General features: G+C 34.3%; 1 protein-coding gene across 1 annotated transcript in view; it reads right to left on the reverse strand.

Moving 5' to 3' along the window:
• The window catches only part of LOC136029041 (uncharacterized), a 33,439-nt gene extending 14,751 nt beyond the window's left edge, over positions 1-18,688 (reverse strand). Inside the window, exons 1-3 of the mRNA XM_065707077.1 lie at positions 18,566-18,688; positions 9,803-10,120; positions 18-142 (exon numbers count right to left, since the gene is read on the reverse strand). Of these exons, the coding sequence (XP_065563149.1) occupies positions 18-142; positions 9,803-10,120; positions 18,566-18,589 (467 nt within the window). The 5' untranslated portion in view covers positions 18,590-18,688. The remainder of the gene's footprint in view (positions 1-17; positions 143-9,802; positions 10,121-18,565) is intronic.
• Between the last annotated feature and the right edge of the window lie 2,225 nt (positions 18,689-20,913).

Raw genomic sequence — 20,913 nt, forward strand, 5'->3', positions numbered from 1 at the left:
AAATTTAATTGTCTTACCTTTGAACTTCAACTTTAATTTCCTCTTCTTCTGCATTTTCTTTTTCATTTTCCTGTTCAACTTTTAGTGTTTCTTGAACGTCGACCACATCATTATGTTTTGACTTTCTATCACTAATAATTTGCTGGAAAAAACAATTATGACTTTCTTGTTTCCCCTTTGTCAAGATATACGAGTAAGAACGCTAATGAAGGTGATTAATAAGCCTTATGAGCGTTGACCACTGGTGATTAAAGGAAACTTTCTATTTAGAATTATGGAAAAACGTGCTAACTGGTTTAAGCTCTAGTCACGGAAACAAACACAAAAATGAAACACTTGTGATAAACGATCTGACTGCGGCAACATTCTACGGGTCAACATATTTCTTATCATATTAAACAGTAAGTTCAAATATAAATCATATTTACAAATTAGATTTCACAAAATATAAGCGTCATGGATTTGTGTTTTTAGCGATAATCATCGACCTTGTATCTTGAAAACATAGTAACTTTTTCTTTAAAAAAAAAAAAAACAAAGAGAGGTAAAAATCAAAGAAAGGACATCAAACGAGACTGGGGCTAGTAAAGAGAAAAAATGAAAGACAAAACAAACGCAGATATTTCCTGTATGTAAACTAGGCGTCCTGAGCACAAGATAAAAAGAAAGAAAAATTACTAAACTAAAAACAAATAAAACCACCACCAATATTAATAAATACAAGTATCGCAACCGATCCACGTAGGGAAAAGAAGCTATTAGAGTTATTTCAATGAGAACATTAAAGCAACTGAGGAAAAATTATAAAAATTTAAACTAAGTTAACTATTCTGTTACGAAATAATCCTCTTGTTAGCTGATATTGAAGAAACTCTTTTTGGTCCAATGTGTAATCCAGTCCCCTGATGATTGTGTAAAATCTTGATTCCCTTATTTACTATTGGATCATTTTTCACAAGAAACTCATAAATTGGTTTAATATCTAAATTTCCCGTGTCCCTGTTTATTGAAAGATTAGCAAACACATATTTTTTAATTTTTATAGCCTCCCTCGCTCACTTAGAAAAACCACTATCATTAGAAATAGCTGTGGCCTCATAAAATTGTACAAAATGTTAAGAATGAAGGAACATATGTGCAGCCAGAGCCGAAGCAAAAGTTTCAGGAGGCTTTCTTAATTGTAGGGTTTTTCTATTGAGTTTCGATGCTCAATAAATCTTTTAAGAAATTGTTGGTGAGTTCTACCAATATAAAATTGTGGAATAATTTTTAACTTATTTTTCAGAGACTCTAACTTCTTTCTTATCAACTTTACATATTTATCCATAGGATCAAAATCCAGTTTTTTTGTAAGTAATGGTATCAGAAATAATTGTATTCATTTTACGATCACAATCATCAGTATTCGTATTTACAATAGCGTTACAATTGTCTGCTCTAGTGACATTAAGGACTGCATCCTTTTTCAAATCGGAAAATATTTAATCTCATTTTTTGTGATATCATTTTCAATTTTTCTCATGTTAAAAGTATTTAGTTTCCTTATAATCTCGGCTTTAAGTTCCTGAAGAGTTCGATTTTATCAATAGAAGCCAAAATTCCTGACTCCACCTTAGAAATTAACCATTAGGTTCCTAAACAAATAATTTTAGATCAATTAATTCAATGTCTATTATTAAAATTCCCACTTCAAACTGGATAGCTTCAACTTCAACTTTTTTTTTATTCAACTTAAAAAATATAAGAACAGTATTATGCCTCAACAGAGAGCAGAACTCGTAAGGCTGGGACAGCGCAAAAATATAGAAAAAAAAACATCAACATCTCATCGTAATAATGATTCCAAAATTTAACACGACAAAAGACAAACAAAATAGAAAAAACTTATAAAAGAGAAGTAACAAGGATAAGTGAATAAATAAATATCGGGCAGGAGGGGAGTGGGAGGCCATCCCAGACAGAGGGATAGAAAAACAAAGCATAAAAATAAGAAGATCAAATAATTTAATTTTCCGTCATCAATGATGAATTAATAAAAAATTTAGCAAACAATCTTTAATATTTGCTTTTCGAAATTTAGCGGAATTTTTGGGATGGATCAAATAGAATTTTATCATTCAGCTTATAATTGTTAGCAATGAAGGTATTTGGTACCTAATCGAAAACCTTGACCTCTCAGAACTTACAAAAGGATTTCGGTACATCCCAGATCTCCGACAATCTGAACGAGGAAGTAAAATTAACAGAGATTTGTCATAGAAATAATTTTTAGAATTTAGGATTTGAAGATGTCATATGGAAGTATTTAATACTCGTATATCATTTAAATCTAACAAATTTAGGAAGAGGAAAAATGTTTTAGTTTCCGAAACATTTTCAAGTTTTGAAGGTCGATGTAAGAAATTTCCAAGTATTTTTATTGCCCTATTTTGTAGTACCTGTAAGGGTTTTATATGCTTCGAAAATGTATTAAGATATACAACTGAGCAGTAATTCAAATAAGAAGTAATTAGAGAGTGGTAAATTATTTTCAAAATGGTAAAAGGAAAAATATTCTTCATACGACACATCGACCCAATGTTTTGAGCAATTTTTAATCTTAAATACTCAATATGATTATGAAATGACAAAAGGGGATCGAGAAAAACTCCTAAATAACGATATAATTGGATCCTACAAATTTTTTGGTCACCAGCCTGAAGCTCCTGACAAGAAATCTCTCAAGTGGCACGTTTTGAACGACCAAAAACCATGGAATAAGTTTTTGTAAAATTTGGTACTAGATTATTGGAAACAAACCATCGATTTGCTGAGGTAAGACTTATAGTCAGATTTTAGATTAATGTCAATGAATCCCTACCTTTAACTGTTATAGCTGTATCATCTGCAAATAGAATTGCATTGCTAATATTCTCATGCAAAACCTCTTGGAAGATCATTAATATAAATCAAAAATAAAAGTGGACCTAATACGGAGCCTTAGGGGACACCAATATCAATAAGACTTTTTAAATTAGTCATTTTTCCACCGACATCTACTGTGATTTTGCGTCCGCACAGGTATGATTTAATAATTTGTAATCCTTTCCCTCTTATGCCGGAATTTATCATTTTGTTAAGAAGAATTTCATGATTTAAAGTGTCAAATGCTTTTTTCATATCATAGAAAACAGTAGCCACATGGAAATCATCATCTAAACAATTATTTATTTCTAATAAAAGAGCTGCAACTGCGTGCTCTGTCGATCGGTTTGCCCTAAATCCAAATTGATATTTGGAAAAGAAATTTATTTTATCTAAATAGCTAGAAATCCTTTCTTTTAAATTTTTTTCAAACACTTTAGATAATGGTGATAAAATTGCAATTGGACGATAATTACTTACATCAGATTTATCGCATTGTTTATACAATAGTATTACTCGGGCAATATTCCATCTACTAGGAAATATACCTGAACTGAACTGATCAAATTGAAAATGTGGACAAGTGTTTCAAAAATAAATCCGGCAATACTCTTTAACATATTTGTTGATAAATCATATCCCACTGAATTACCGTTTTTTATATTTTTAATAATCTTATGGAATTCTGCAAAACTAACAGGGGCCAGAAATGTGCTCGTACATTCATTGGGGGAGGGGGGTAAATATTCTTTATGCGTTCTCTAAGGGGACAAATCTATTTCTGCTGAAACAATTGCCTGACAAACACTAGCAAAATAATCACTAAACATATTAGCAACGTCTTGCGGTAATCTAACTTCTAAACCATTTATATTAATTAATACCTCAGGATGTGATAATTTTTTATTTTTCCCAATTTTATCCTAAATTAAATTCCACTCTCTAATTACTTCTTATTCGAATTACTGCTCAGTTGTATATCTTAATGCATTTTGGAAGCATATAAAACCCTTACAGGTACTACAAAATAGGGCAATAAAAATACTTGGAAATTTCTTACATTGACCTTCAAAACTTGAAAATGTTTCGGAAACTAAAAAATTTTTCCTCTTCCTAAATTTGTTAGATTTAAACGATATACGAGTATTAAATACTTCCATATGGCATCTTCAAATCCTAAATTTTAAAAATTATTTCTATGACAAATCTCTGTTAATTTTACTTCCTCGTTCAGATTGTCGGAGATCTGGGATGTACCGAAATCCTTTTGTAAGTTCTGAGAGGTCAAGGTTTTCGATTAGGTACCAAATACCCTTTATTGCTAACAATTATAAGCTGAATGATAAAATTCTATTTGATCCATCCCAAAAATTCCACTAAATTTCGAAAAGCAAATATTAAAGATTGTTTGCTAAATTTTTGATTGATTCATCATTGATGATGGAAAATTAAATTATTTGATCTTCTTATTTTTATACTTTGTTTTTCTATCCCTCTGTCTGGGATGGCCTCCCACGCCCCTCCTGCCCGATATTTATTTATTCACTTATCCTTGTTACTTCTCTTATATAAGTTTTTTCTATTATGTTTGTCTTTTGTCGTGTTAAATTTTGGAATCATTATTACGATGAGATGTTGATGTTTTTTTTCTATATTTTTGCGCTGTCCCAGCCTTACGAGTTCTGCTCTCTGTTGAGGCATAATACTGTTCTTATATTTTTTAAGTTGAATAAAAAAAAAGTTGAAGTTGAAGCTATCCAGTTTGAAGTGGGAATTTTAATAATACACATTGAATTAATTGATCTAAAATTATTTGTTTAGGAACCTAATGGTTAATTTCTAAGGTGGAGTCAGGAATTTTGGCTTCTATTGATAAAATCGAACTCTTCAGGAACTTAAAGCCGAGATTATAAGGAAACTAAATACTTTTAACATGAGAAAAATTGAAAATGATATCACAAAAAATGAGATTAAATATTTTCCGATTTGAAAAAGGATGCAGTCCTTAATGTCACTAGAGCAGACAATTGTAACGCTATTGTAAATACGAATACTGATGATTGTGATCGTAAAATGTATACAATTATTTCTGATACCATTACTTACAAAAAAACTGGATTTTGATCCTATGGATAAATATGTAAAGTTGATAAGAAAGAAGTTAGAGTCTCTGAAAAATAAGTTACAAATTATTCCACAATTTTATATTGGTAGAACTCACCAACAATTTCTTAAAAGATTTATTGAGCATCGCAACTCAACAGAAAAACCCTACAATTAAGAAAGCCTCCTGAAACTTTTGCTTCGGCTTTGTCTGTACATACGTTCCTACATCCTGAACAATTTGTACAATTTGATGAGGCCACAGCGATTTCTAATGATAGTGGTTTTTCTCAGTGAGCGAGGGAGGCTATAAAAATTAAAAAATATGTGTTTGCTAATCTTTCAATAAACAGGGACACGGGAAATTTAGATATTGAACCAATTTATGAGTTTCTTGTGAAAAATGATCCAATAGTAAATAAGGGAATCAAGATTTTACATAATCATCAGGGGACTGGATTACACATTGGACCAAAAAGAGTTACTTCAATATCAGCTAACAAGAGGATTATTTCGTAACAGAATAGTTAACTTAGTTTAAATTTTTATAATTTTTCCTCAGTTGCTTTAATGTTCTCATTGAACTAACTCTAATAGCTTCTTTTCCCTACGTGGATCGGTTGCGATACTTGTATTTATTAATATTGGTGGTGGTTTTATTTGTTTTTAGTTTAGTAATTTTTCTTTCTTTTTATCTTGTGCTCAGGACGCCTAGTTTACATACAGGAAATATCCGCGTTTGTTTTGTCTTTCATTTTTTCTCTTTACTAGCCCCAGTCTCGTTTGATGTCTTTTCTTTGATTTTTACCTCTCTTTTTTTTTTTTTTTTTTTTTTTTTTTTTTTTTTTTTTTTTTTTTTTTTAAAGAAAAAGTTACTATGTTTTCAAGATAGAAGGTCGATGATTATCGCTAAAAACACAAATCCATTACGCTTATATTTTGTGAAATCTAATTTGTAAATATGATTAATATTTGAACTTACTGTTCGAAACCATAAGAACTATGTCTCTGGGGATGACTTACTCCCCCACAGTCCCTGGGGGAGGGGCTGCAAGGTACAAACTTCGACCAGTGTTTACATATAATAATGGTTATTGGGAAGCGTACAGACGTTTTCAGGGGGATTATTTTGGTTTTAGGGGTAGGGTTGAGGGAAGGGGGCTATGTGGGAGGATCTTTCCTTGGAGAAATATGTCATGGGGGAAGAAAAATTCAATGAAAAGGGCGCAGGGCGCAGGACGAATCTGGTCACTTTAGAAAAAAAATGTCAAATTCAGAGCTTAATATACAATCCTGGGTGTTTGGAACCTCTCTATTATGGAGTATAATTTGAAAATAACACAACTATATGAGCGATAAAACATATATACCACAACCATAACTCAACTAACGAAAGAACTGCTAAGAGATAACACAACTATAAAGCGAAAACAGGTGAAAACTAACGGGAAAATAAACGTACTAAGAGGTGGAAGGGGCCCAGAGAAAAAATATAATCCTTTTCAAATTTTGAGCCTAACTTCCGCAAAGGAGTAATAATGTCAGAAGCCCCGAAATACCGAATTATTTTCTTTTCAAACAGTTCGTGGTAACGAACTGTAGTAAGGAGCGAACCGGCTCAATAGTAAACGGAACTCTAAAAAACGGAATTTTGATGCTAAAAGATACACCAAAAGAATCAAATTTTCACGCTGATTCTAAATATATAAGTTTCAATTAATTTAGTCTTTGTCATCAAAAGTTACGAGCCTGAGAAAATTTGCCTTATTTTGGAAAAAAGGGGGAAATATCCCCTAAAAGTCATAGATTCTTAACGAAAATCGCATTCGGCATATCAGAGAACCCTATAGCAATAGTTTCAAGCGCCTATCTAAAAAAATGTGGAATTTCGTATTTTTTGCCAGAAGACAAATCACGGGTGCGTATTTGTTTGTTTGTTTGTTTGTTTTTTCTTTTCCCCATGGGTCATCGTATCGACCAAGTGGTCTTAGAGTGTCACAAGAGGGCTCATTCTTACGTAAATAAAAAGTTCTAGTGCCCTTTTTAAGTGATCAAAAAATTGGAGGGCACCTAGGCCCCCTCCCAAGCTAATTTTTTTCCAAAAGTCAACGGATTAAAATTTTGAGATAGCCATTTTGTTCCGCATAGTCGAAAACCATTGTAACTGTATCTTTGGGAATGACTTACTCCCCCACAATCCCTGGGGTAGGGCCTGCAAGTTACAAACTTTGACCAGTGTTTACATATAGTAATGGTTATTGGGAAGTATACAGACGTTGTCAGGGGGATTTTTTGGTTTGGGGGTGGGGTTGATGGGAGAGGGCTATGTGGGAGGATCTTTCCTTGGAGGAATATGTCATGGGGGAAGAAAAATTCAATGAAAAGGGCGCAGGATTTTCTAGCATTACTATAAAAAAACAATGAAAAAATAAACATGAAAACGTTTTTTCAATTGAAAGTAAGGAATAGCATTGAAATTTAAAACGAACAGAGATTATTACGCATATGAGGAGTTCTAAAAATACTTGAGCATAAAGAGCGAGGTATTTAGGAGGAGGTAAATACCTCGCTCTTTATGCTAAAATATTTTTAGTAATTTCAACTATTTATTCTACGGTCTTTTTGATTCAGGGGTCATTCTTAAGGAATTGGGACAAAACTTACGATTTAGTGTAAAGAGCGAGGTATTAACGAGGGTGCAAACCCCCTCGTACACATAATAAAAATATAAGAATGTAAAAGTTTGTTACGTAAGTTAATTCTTAAGTTACGTATATTTTTTACTAATAAAAACGTTCGTTAAAAATTAAAAGTTCTAGTAGCCTTTTTAAGTAACCGAAAAATTGGAGGGCAGCTAGGCCTCCTTCCCCACCCCTTATTTCTCAAAATCGTCTGATCAAAACTAAGAGAAAGCCATTTAGCCAAAAAAAATTAATATACTAATTTCATTTCAATAATTTATGTGCGGAGAGCCAAAATCAAACATGCATGAATTCAAAAACGTTCAGAAATTAAATTAAAAAAAACTAGTTTTTTTAACTGAAAGTAAGGAGCGACATTATAACTTAAAACGTACAGAAATTACTCCGTATATGAAATGGGTTGTCCCCTCCGCAATCCCTCGCTCTTTACGCTAAAGTTTGACTCTTTGCCACAATTTACTTTTTAAAACAATTAAAAACTTTAGCGTAAAGAGCGAGGGATTGCGGAGGGGACAACCCATTTCATATACGGAATAATTTCTGTTCGTTTTAAGTTTTAATGTCGCTCGTTACTTTCAGTTAAAAAAACTAGTTTTTTTTTATTTAATTACTAATAAAAACGTTCGTAAAAAAATCAAAAAAATCTAGTTGGCTTTTTGAGTAACCAAAAACGGGACAACAACTAGGCCTCCTTTCCCACCTCATTTTTTTTTTATCTAGATCACCCGATCAGAACTATGAGAAAGCTATTTAACCAAAAAAATTAATATGTAAATTTTGTCTTAATTATTTATGTGCGGTGAGCCAAACCAAAACATGCATTAATTCGGAAACATTCAGAAATTAAATAAAAAAACAAGTTTTTTCAACTGAAAGTAAGGAGCGACATTAAAACTTAAAACGAACAGAAAATACTTCGTATATGAAAGAGGCTGCTTCCTCATCAACGCCCCGCTCTTTACGCTAAAGTTTGACTCTTTCTCTCAATTCTTCTTTTTAAAACAGTAAGAAACTTTAGCGTAAAGAGCGGGGCGTTGATGAGGAAGCAGCCTCTTTCATCCCAAATCTTTTAGATTTGCGATCCCATTTTTTAGAGTTTTGGTTACTATTGAGCCGGGTCGCTCCTTACTACAGTTCGTTACCACGAACTGTTTGATACACGATGCCCACATAAAATAAAAGGTTAGTATAGACAGTTATGTTTTTACTCCTGCTAACAGAGTTCATTCATTTGCAACCTCATACAAAGGTTTGCAATGGTGTAAAATCATGCATCAGCTGTTATGGAGGCGTGTCATTGGATCCTCTTTTCAAAAACTTCATTTTTGATTTTTTTTTTTTTTAATTATACCCAAAAAACGACATATCCTGTACACACATTTGTTCCAATACAACAGTATTTTCTTTCTTTCTGTTTTTGGTCTCCTAAGGAACAAGGTATGTATCTAGTCTGCCCTTCTTCTGCGAACCCCCGTTGCTTTAGTTGACCAATACTTCATTCATCGCAACAGGGACTGAGACAAAGTTACTGTCTTTATGGCTACAAAGAACCCAAAGGGTGCCTTGTATCCTCGAAATAAACATTACTTTAAAGTTGGATGCGAATAAAAAGTACCGTTTTTAAAATAAAATTATTTGGGACGTAGTTAACGCAAAACGGTTTCTTTAAAAACATTTTTTAATATAAATTTCGGATACTAGGCCATGGATAGCTCTGTACTAGGTTGTAGGTACTACTTTAACTTTAATGATTATGTTCCAGCATCAGATTTTTAATGCAGTTAAACCAAACCAAAGTGTACTTTCCTGACAGTATTGATAGGAATAATTTTGTAGTATGATCTGCCAACTCTTAAAGGTAAAGTTTGAGTAAACTATGTTTTATTCTTTTTACTATTCCAATATTCACAAGAATCGGGAATGTCGTATTTCCTTGACTTTCATAAACATATATTTTTTTTCTAGATAACGATTTTTCAAAAAAAAAAAAAAAAATCATAAACAGCCTGCAAAAATAAGCAAGAAAATAAATGAGTAAGTAAGTAAAATGAGTAATAAGTAAGTAAATAAGTAAAAAAAAGAGTAAAAATTACCTGTGGTAAAGTAACTTTTTGTTGGGCTCGTCGAGATTCGGTCGTCGTTTTGTAAAGTCGATCATAGACACTGACTCTCGGTTTGGCTTCTTTTTCATTCTCAACATGCAGTCCAGGAGTGACAGATATAACTTTATGATCTACGTTAAATGACCTTTCCTTTTTAACTGGTTTCTTCTTGGGTTTCTCAACTTTCTTAGGGTTTTCTTCTATTCTCTTCCTTACTTTTGGCTTCGAATTTGCATAAAGTCGGTCATACACAGAAGACAACTTCTTTGGCTCTTCAATTACAGGTTCGGGTTTTTGACTAGAATCGGTCTGAAATGTGGTCAATTAGAGCAAGCAACATTTATAAAAAACAAACAATTCTTCGAACATACTCCGGGAGACTCATTTACTCAAGTTAAAATTTGATAGGACTGACTAAGTTGGATACTGTTACTGAGTCTGAGAAACTGACGTTGTAAGAAATAGTTCTAGGTAACATTAATAAAGAGAGTAAGGTATTGAGATAAAGAGAGAGAGAGAGAGGGTAAAGAAGGAGGGAGGTACTTGTCTGTTATAGGGAACGCGCTTAAGAATTATTCTGTGAAAGATCCAACAGAAATCACTTTTCTCTTCCTGGATCGGTTATGACTTGCTTATTGGAGTGAGAAAACTACGTTGTAAGCATATTTTTATTAAATATTTGATATATCTAGGTGGTTAGGGGTTAGGTTAGATTATGTGTAGTATTTAATACAATGCGTTCTGTGTGACATGCTTTCCATAATTCTTTGTCGTAGTTTCTGTAATTTTATTTCTAAAATATTATGTTATCATCATGTTTTGGTATATTTCATTAGGATTAACCTTGCTTCGCTTACTGAATGCGTTCCGTTTAACAGACAAACATGTGGAGAGATAATGCAGTCGAGAGGAGAGAGAGGGAAGATAGATACAGAAAAAAGAAAGGGCCAAGGGTTTCCAATAATTTATCTCAACATATATCAGGTTTATCCATCTATCAGTCTATTTTTTTTGTATTTCCTTAGAGGTGTACCTACAACATTTATTGGGGGGCAAGAGGGGGTGATATTGAAGTAGGTTCTATGCTATTGAATTTGTAGCGAAGAAAAAGTAACTATTTAACAAACATGGTAAACATTATAAACAATAAATACAAATTAAACAATCATAAATATGCGTGCCGGTGCTTGGCCTTTACCAAAATTGTCAACAATGAGTTGCTGCAGACGACAGTAGCTTAAACAAGCTTTCAGGTAGGTGAAGCTGAATGTCGTACACACCCAACTTTTTTCAGCCAGATTCACCACTAATGCTGCAGTAGATATCCCCCCACTTCCCCTAGCCCCCACGCCCAGCACAGGATGCTGAATCTCATTATTGAACCAAGATCTATTCTAATAGTCCTGGGTTTCGCGCTATTCATTTGCTGGTAATTTTCAATGAATTTAGATTCTGTAACATTTAATTTGTTGTAGTAAACTTTTAACATATATTATTTATTGAAAAATTATTTATTATTTTTCGTGAGCTAGCCGATTTATGTTAACAACTAGTATTGATCTCATCGGGCCAAATAAAGCCTAAATAGCATTTACATCAGCGAGCTACATAAAGCAGAAACAAAAATCATAGGCCGGGGAATAGCACTGCTTAAGCAAAGATATAGGATAAGTCAAAGTATTACCACAGACTCTGTAGCATTATATTATGACATAATCTCCACATTTAAATAGCAAGCGCATTTCTGCATGAAATCTTACACCCCCTCCTCATAGTAAAAACGCAAACAACAGAAGCTTCACTTTGGGACATAGCCCTCCGTATATTTGCCCCCCATTTTCCTTGGATTAATATGAATTTAAGCTATTTTCATTTTATTAAAGAAATTGCTAACTAATAGCACACTTAAAGTGCAATTTCTCACCAGTACGTCTACTCAATGCATATGTGAATCACTTTAATAGCCACCGGTCATTTTTTATAACGCTCCTACAGTCTTGTTGATCACCTGTCAAATGAAGGAAACATTTTAAGATTACAATATACTCATCTGAATGGTTGGAAATATCCTTTTATTAAACCTTCTCTAGACAAGAATGATTGGTTCATTTCTTCAGTTGATTACAAATGAAATATTCACTCTCAAGGGAGAGATTATTTTCGAAAAAAAAGCAGCATGCAGTGACGAGATTTTGTCAAAATCCTGGGGGGAGCGGAGCAAAGTTGGAGCCAAATACCCCAAATAAAGCGAAAATGATAGTAATATACAGAAAATTATCCGTACATCATAGGCAGCACAATAGTGGTGCCCAACTAAAGAGCGACGTGGCCACAATGTATTATTTATTATCATTTTTGTAGCGGACAGGAGGGGGGGGGGGGGGTTGGTAGACCAGAGTTACATCGTATCAAAGGAATTGCCACATAAACTTTGAAAAGGACTCATCCGATTGGAATTCCAAAAGGGCAATTGCCCTTTGTAAGAGTCGAAGGTAATTGGAGGGCAACAAGCCCCCCTCCCAAGCCCACCATTTCTCCAAACACATCCAATCAAAATTTTGTGATAGCTATTTTGTTTAACATAGTCGAAAGGTCCGGAAATTATGCATTTGAGGATGGCATCCCCCCCCCCCCTACATCCCTCAGGGCAAGGATTGTAAGTTCTTATATTTTTATATATAAAATGTATATAGAAAGGGTAATCTAATAAACTTTGGAGGGGGTTTATTGGATTGCCAATGAGAATTTTCAGTGCCCTTTTGGGATTCAGAGTAATGGAAGGGTGAATACCCCCCACCCACCTCGTATTTTCCCAAAATGAATCAGATAGAAATTTTGATATTGCCTTTTTTGCCGTAGGAACTTCGAAAAAAGGTTCATTCGATTGGAAATTGAAAGGGCTAGTGCCCTTTTTAATATTCAAAGGGATTGGAGGGCAACTAACCCCCTTCCAGGCCCACCATTTTCCCAAACACATCTAATCAAAATTTTGAGATGGCCATTTTTTTCAACGTAAATGAAAGGTCCGAACATTATGTCATAGAGGATGACGAGCCCCCCAGGGCCCTCAGGGCAAGGGTTGTAAGTTACGCCCTGGGGGTACATAAGGTATATATATAGAAAGTGTGATCACATAAAGTTTGGAGGGGGCTTACAGGATTGGTAATCAAAAGTTCTTGTGCTATTTTTAAGATTCAGCTATCGGACGTTGTATACCCCCCCTACGCATTGTATTCTCCTGAAATGCATTTGATAGAAATTTTGACACGGCCATTTGTTGTCATAGAAACTTCGAAAAGAGCTCATTGGATTGGAAATTCAATGGGTAGCTAAACCCTCCTCCCATACCCACCATTTCCACAAACCTATCCAATGAAAGTTTTGAGATAGCCATTTTGTTCAACGTTATTGAAAGGTCCGGAAATTATGTCTTTGAGATGACAACCTTCTCCCACAGCCCTCAGGGCAAGAGTTGTAAGTTATGTCCTTGGGGCATATAAGGCGTATATAGAAAGGGTGATCGTATAAACTTCGGAAGAGGCTCATTGGATTAATACCATGCATTTCTAGTGCCCTTTTTAAGATTTACAGTGACCGGAGAGTGGATATCCCCCCCACTTCATATTTTCCCGAAATGCATCTGATAGAAATTTTGAGATGAACATGTGCTGTCGTAGAAACTCTGAAGAGGGCTCATTCGATTGGAAACTGAAAGGGCTAGTTCTCTTTTTAATAGTTGAAAGTGACTGGAAGGCAACTAACCCGTCCTCCCACGCCCACCATTTCCCCAAACACATCCAATTAAAATTTTTAGATAGTCATTTTGTTCAACGTCAATGAATTGTCCGGAAATTATGTCTTCGAAGATGATAACCTCCCATCCACAGCCCTCGTGGCAAGGGTTGCAAGTTATGCTCTGGGGACATATAAGGTATATATATATAGAAAGGATGATCGTATAAACTTCGGAGGGGGCTTATAGGATTGGTAATCAGAAGTTCTAGTGCCTTTTTTAAGATTCAGAGTGATCGGATGCCGGATAACCCCCCCCCCCCCACTTTGCATTTTCCAAAAATGCAATCTGAGAGAAAATTGTGTATCTGAGAGAAATTTTGAGATGGCCATTTTTTGTCGTAGTAACTTCGAAAAGAGCTCATTGGATTGGAAATCGAAAGGGCTAGTGTTCTTTTTAATAGTCGAAAGTGATCGGAGGGCAACTAATACCCCTCCCACGCCCACCATTTCCCCAAACACATCCAATTAAAATTTTGAGATAGCCATTTCGTTCAACTTAATTGAAAGGTTTCAGAAATTATGTCCTTGAGGATGACAACCCCCTCCCCACATCCCTCAAGGCAAGGGTTATAAGCTGGGTCCTGGGAGTATATAAGGCTTATGTAGAAAGGGTGCTCGCATAAGCTTCGAAGGGGGCCCATAGAATTCGTAACAAGTTCTAGTGTCCTTATTAACATTGAGAGTGATAGGAAGGTGGATAACCTCCTAACCTCGTATTTTCCCGAAATACACCTGACAGAAATTTTGAGATGGCCATTTGTTGTCGTGGAAACTTCAAAAAAGGCTCGTTCAATTGAAAATTGACAGAACTAGTGTCCTATTAATAGCCAGAAGTGATTGGAGGGTGACGAGCCCCCCAATTAATTCCCAAAATACACCTAATCAAAATTTTGAGATAGCCATTTTGATCAGCGTAATTGAAAGGTCTAGAAATTAGGTCTTTGACAACCCACATACCTTCTCAAGGCCAGGACAGGATATGCACTTTACTAAAGAAAAAATACTGTGGATTGTCAGTTTAGCATACATTGCTGATATATATTCCTTAAAGTCTTAATCATTTTTCATTTATTAAAGTTAAGAAAGTTAAACCATTTTAAAGGTATTTTGTCGTTTAATATCGTAGGATGAAAGGATTAGAATGGCTTTTGAGACTTCCACAAGAAAGTGAATACAAAACAGATATTTTTCTTAAAAAACAAAAAAAACAAACAAAAAACACTAGACAAAATAAGTTTGTCCTTGAATAAGATTAATGACTGATAATTGTATGTTATAGCTATTAAGCTTTTATATTCAGAAATTTACATTTTGATGAGCAATAATTACTGATACTTTGAGATAGCCATTTGTTCAAAAGCAGTTCAAAGATGAAATTTCAAGGCCCTTGGGATTGGCACAACCCCCCAGAGTCTGGGGGCCAGGGTTTTAAGTTATCCTCAGGGGGCATTATGGGGGCATTATTATTACATTTAAATTTAAATTTAATAATAAGGAACTATTTACAAGTAAAGAATAAAATATTTAGGCTTTATCTTATCGGAAAATGGAAGCCTAAGGAGTCATGTTGATGAAATAATTAAGAGAGGTAGGGTGGCCATGTCAGCTATATTTAGAAACCCGACGATAATGGGGATTAAAAACCTAAAAATGCATAAAAGAATATTTAACACAAAAATTTTACCCATGATAGAATATGGAGCAGAGATATGGCGTGGAGAAACGGTGCAGCAACTGGAGTCCCTTCAGCTCCAGTATTATAAAAGAGTGTTTGGTATACATCAGACAACTCATTCACAGATTCTGAAAGGTGATATGGGCCTGTTTTCTTTAAAGCTACGTAGGTATATTTTAATGCTTAGATTCTTAGAGTAACTAAGAGTAATGAAGATAGACTTGTAAGAGTGGCATATGAAGAGATGTTGAAATGTGGTTTAAAAACCTCGTGGCCATCCCAAATTAAATCATTATTAGAGAAAGTAGGAATGCCTTATTTATGGAATAATGGTCTTTGCTCTAGTGATGTACCAACAAATTTAGAAAGCCAGGTACGATTTATATTAGAGAGTCAGGAGATTCAGCATTGGCAAGGGCTGGTTTTTGATTCTATAAGCCTAAAACATTATGATCAGGCAAAACCTAGTTTTGGGGAGGAAGTTTATTTTAAATTTAATTTACCGGCTATGATTCTACGTCGTTGGATTCAGCTTAGGGCAAATTGTCTTCCAATCCAGAACAGGCAAAAAACGTTCGACAAAAATAAAATGATAGTTGGTGCTGATAGGCGGTATATTTGTCCCCTTTGTAAAGATGATGATGAAGACTTGGATCATTTTCTCTGGAAATGCCCGGTGCTCTTGGATTTACGGGAAATTTATTTGCATGGGATTAATTTGATGCTTCCAGATATTCTACAAAACAGTAACCCAACCACAATATTTCGAGTGGGAGTATATATAGATAAATCCTTAATAAGAAGAAAAAGTTTTATATGATTAATTTCTTTTGTAGTTACATTAGGCACTTTTTGCGTTGAATTCTGTTTCTTGTGCGTGTTCGTACTGTTGTTGATTTCCTTGCTTGTTTGTTATTTATTTATATTGTTGTGTGTATATGGCCCACGGGTTTTTGAAATACACCTATCTATCTATCTATCTATCTATAAGCTCTTTATGGAAGTTATGGTTGTTTGAACTTTAGAGGAAGCTCGTTTGATTGAAAATTTATAGCTCTGATTCTGTTTTAAGATTCTATCAATATCTATATAATTATCTATCTATAATTATCTATCGATAATTATCTATCTATAGATATAATTATCTATCTATAATTATATATATATAATTATCTAACGAATAATTATCTATCTATAAGCTCTTTATGGAAGTTGTGGTTGTTTGAACTTTAGAGGAAGCTCGTTTGATTGAAAATTTATAGCTCTGATTCTGTTTTAAGATTCAAAATTAATGTAGGGCAAATAGACTCCTCCTCTCCCTGACAACTTTTTTTCCGCCAAGCGCATTCAATCAAAATTGCCAAATAGCCATTTTGTCCACATTAGTCCAAAGAGCATATAACAATGGCTTCAAGGTGGACACAACCCTCCAGAGCCCAGGTGCATGGGTTGTAAGTTATGCCCCGGGCATATAAAGTTCTTATGGAACAGATTGCCTTATAGACTTCGGATCGGATCGGGCTCATTCGATTGGAAGTCAGAAGATCTAGTGTCCTTTTTAAGAGTCAAAAGTGAAAGGGGGAACCAAAGGGGACAATCAGCCTCCCCCACAATCCAATCATTCCCCAAAACACATCCAATCAAAATTTTAAGAAAACTCTTTTGTTCAGCATTATTGAAAAGTCCAGTAACTGTGTCTTTGGGGATGTTAACCTACCCACAGTCCTCAGGTCAAAGCCATCATATGCAAAAAAAAATTGAAAAGATATAAAATATTATTTTATCCAAGACTATTTTTATAAAACAAACAGATTTTTTTTTAAATCCTACATTGTAAGAATTGTAAAGAAAAGTAAGAGCTCCATTTAACCAAGAATGAGCAAAAACCAAGTCAAATAATCTCCCAAGTGAAAAACTAACACAAATCATTATCAATAAATAAATGAAACTCAAAACTAACAGAAATTAAAATGAATAGCCGTGTCAAACTCGAAACGGGCAAAAATTAACAGGAGTAGGGCTGATAACCCCCATGCCTTCAAAAGACCAGAACGTAATTTGTGCTAACTGAAAAAGAAACAAATGACCGTGGATTTTTATTCCTTAAAGTTTTGATAATTTTTTGTTTATGAAAGTAAGAAAAGTAAAAACATTTCAAACGTATTTGTTTTCAGTAAAGCTCAAATTACGTTCTTTTCTTGAGAAGGCATAGGGGTTATCAGCACTACCCACGAAAATGAAGCTTCAGCCTTATAACAACTTTGAAAATGCAGATCTGTATATCCAATGGATAGCATTATTTCTTAAATGAAATTGGAAAAGATAGAAGAGGAGAGTGTATTTGGGGTAAAAGTGAAACTTGTAGCCACTTCCTCTTTACTTGCCTTGTTTATTTTACAACGTTTTGGTATGGAACTACAACTCCATTCTTTAGAAATTAATTTTCCATTTTGTCCTAGTTCAGCGGTTTCTGATAAATTGTTAAGGAAATGTTTGAACAGATTTTTGTATTCTAGAAGACTGGTTTGATGTTAATATTTGATATTTATACATGATTGTTGCCTTTGATTGTAGCATTATTTAGTTTCATTTATTCTAGTTTTTTTCTTTATTTGTTGTGTTAGTTTGTAGACATTTAGCAGTGAAATACGTGTAAATGTTTAATCACTTAATAAAATCATCATCATGGGTAGCGTGATTAAATACCAGTTTTTTCCAGTTAGTTTCGTTGAAGCCACGTGGCTTGTCTTTATAATTATTACTTTTTAAAAATGTTCTCAATTATCAGTATATGTGGTATTAACACATTACTTGTATGCATATTTGAGCTTTTTTTTCATTTTAAAACTGCGCAAAAAATCTTAAAAATCCTGGTTGCGCCGTCCCCAAAAAGTAAAATTTCCTGGTGGTGCCCATGCATTATTTAAGATATTGTAAATGGAATTGCGAATAATACCGGTATAAATTTCACTAGCCACGGCTGAATCAAAGATACGTCTATAAATTAGAATAAACTTTGCAAACAATTTAATCTTTTATGCTAAAGTCCGTAAGTAGAATGTTAATGCTTATAATAAAAAATTACCAAAAACGATATCTGTAACCGCATTTGGCAAAAAAAAAATTGCTTCAACTTGATACCCGCTGTTCTGTTTAAACTTGTTACCCGTAACGACAAAATAAATAATATTATTTTAACTAGTGGCATAGTTATAACGGAAAAGAGCATAGCTTTATAGTATTATATATAAAACTTATTAACTCTTCAGAGGAACAAAACTTACGGCAGTGTTTCTATCAGAGTTCATTTTAATCAAACCAGGTCAGAAAAGGTACTGATAAGCTTCAATCGAAAGCTGGTAAGCAGTTTCTAGGTAGCAATTAGCCCATTGCACGCAATATCAAAGGAAATTGACTTAATAAGAACTTGGTTTGGACTATTAGCATGATCCCATGTTTAGATTTTTCCTACATTCCATATGTGAGTGAGGAAGGAAAAAAGAAACTAAACATTCGATCTGACCTAAACATTTAGTACATCTTCGCTAACTAGAGGCTCTTAGAAAAACACGTACGTCTATATTATTCGTCGGCTATAATACCTTCAAGGAAGAGCTAAAAACTGCGGGAGTAAAGGCGAAGGTTACAAAATATTGTTTTTGGTCAGAAAAGAGAATGTGTTTAGAATCAGTGGGCTAAATACTTTTTGCATTAAAAGAGGGGAGGGGGCAGCTCCTCGACCTCCTGTGGTTTTAGCCTTGTATTTACACAGATAGAAAAAAAACGCTTTAAACTGTTTTTATATTAAATTGGGAACGAGGGGCGTATGAACAAAAAATAAAAGAAAGTGACACAATGATAAAAGCACCATTGAACATGGTTCAAGCTTTAAAACCTTTTTTCCAACCAAATGTTCATAATAATATCCCTAAGAGATTTACAAGAATAAAAGCAAATTAAAAATAAAGAACTGAACATTATGCTGAAAAATAATATATTTTTCTTTGATATCTATGAGTAGTGTATGAGCAGACCTTCATTCAGTACTTTTTTGTTCAATTAAAGAAGCAGCTCTTTCCTTTTTTTAAAAATTTTCCTCAACTACTGTCATCTTTCACGATGTTTCACGTTTTTAGTTCCTAGCAGATAAACTTTTGTTATCTGATCACGAGAATAATATTCTATCCATGCAACAAATGTAAACTAGACCTCGTCTGCAAATACTCCGTCAACCGTGTTACGACAATACTGTGACCCTTGGGTGACAACAACAAAACTGTGCAATAGACTAGACTTTAACCCTCTAAAGAATCTCAGTTGCTAATCCGGATTTAACCTAATTTAGATCGAACAGACCCTTCTTACAAAACCAGATGAAGATTAAGAATATTTCTCTTTTTCCTAAATTTATACATTTTTTTAAAGTCTTCTTGTTTCCCGAGAAGGGGCGTTCTTCATCTCTCCTGTCAGCGTTCACAACCATATTACAGTTCTTAACTTCCTTAGAGTCTAACTGGAATCCAACGTCTCCTTCTGATCAAAGTGATCATGGCAAAAATTTACGAACCCATCTCCCCCCCCCCTATAGAGTTCAAATCAATTCAATCGACAGACTGTGAGAGTATATCTGGGAAATTAGCTTTTATTTCTAAGTAAGTTTCGTTGATCCCACAGCCAAATTTGATATATATATTCCAATGACTACATTTGACCTCCTCTCTCCTCTAAAGAGGAAAAACAGGTCCTAAGTTCTTGAAAAAAACTAGGATGATCACTGCTACTTCTCAATTCGGGGTGAGATTGAAGGATCACTGTTGGTAATTGCTGAGACGACAAGATTTTATGGATCTCTAAATGAGATCCAATAGCTTGTTTTTGGCAGATCTAATGCTGAACAGACATTAGCCCCCCCTTCCTCAACAAGGATTGGGTTAGTTACGGACATCAAAAGATAAGACAAGCATACTCTCGATTTCAACCAAGTTAGTTTCAGTGTCAGCTGTTTCTTGTAGAAGTCATTAGGGCCCAAGAATTTGGGCTCTCGCTGGCATAAATGTTGGATTGCATCCAGATATCAATTAGCGCAACAGGGACGATAGCTGTTACTTCCTACCAACTTTGGCTGGGATTCAATGTCCTTTTTCAGTCGAAGTGCTGACAACAAGAGCTGAAGGAGCCCTATTTTCTGCACGCAAAGAGGTCATAACAGACGCAGACTCCCAAAGGTCCCAATTAGGGAAACCAGTTCTTACTCCCCGTTGAGATTTGTTAAGATCGACGATCTTTTTAGGAAAATATCTGCAACGGTCCCTGACTTTAATTAAATTAAAAAAAAACAATTTTTTTAGCTGAAAGTAAGGAGCGGCATTAAAACTTAAAACGAACAGAAATTACTCCGTATATGAAATGGGTTGTCCCCTCCGCAATCCCTCGCTCTTTATGCTAAAGCTTTTAATTGTTTTAAAAAGTAGAATTGTGGCAAAGAGTCAAACTTTAGCGTAAAGAGCGAGGAATTGCGGAGGGGACAACCCATTTCATATACGGAGTAATTTCTGTTCGTTTTAAGTTTTAATGTCGCTCCTTATTTTCAGCTAAAAAGTGTTTTTTTTTTTAATTTAATTTCTGAACGTTT

The sequence above is a fragment of the Artemia franciscana genome, chromosome 7 (genome assembly GCF_032884065.1).
Source record: "Artemia franciscana chromosome 7, ASM3288406v1, whole genome shotgun sequence".
In the NCBI taxonomy this organism is placed as follows: domain Eukaryota; kingdom Metazoa; phylum Arthropoda; class Branchiopoda; order Anostraca; family Artemiidae; genus Artemia; species Artemia franciscana.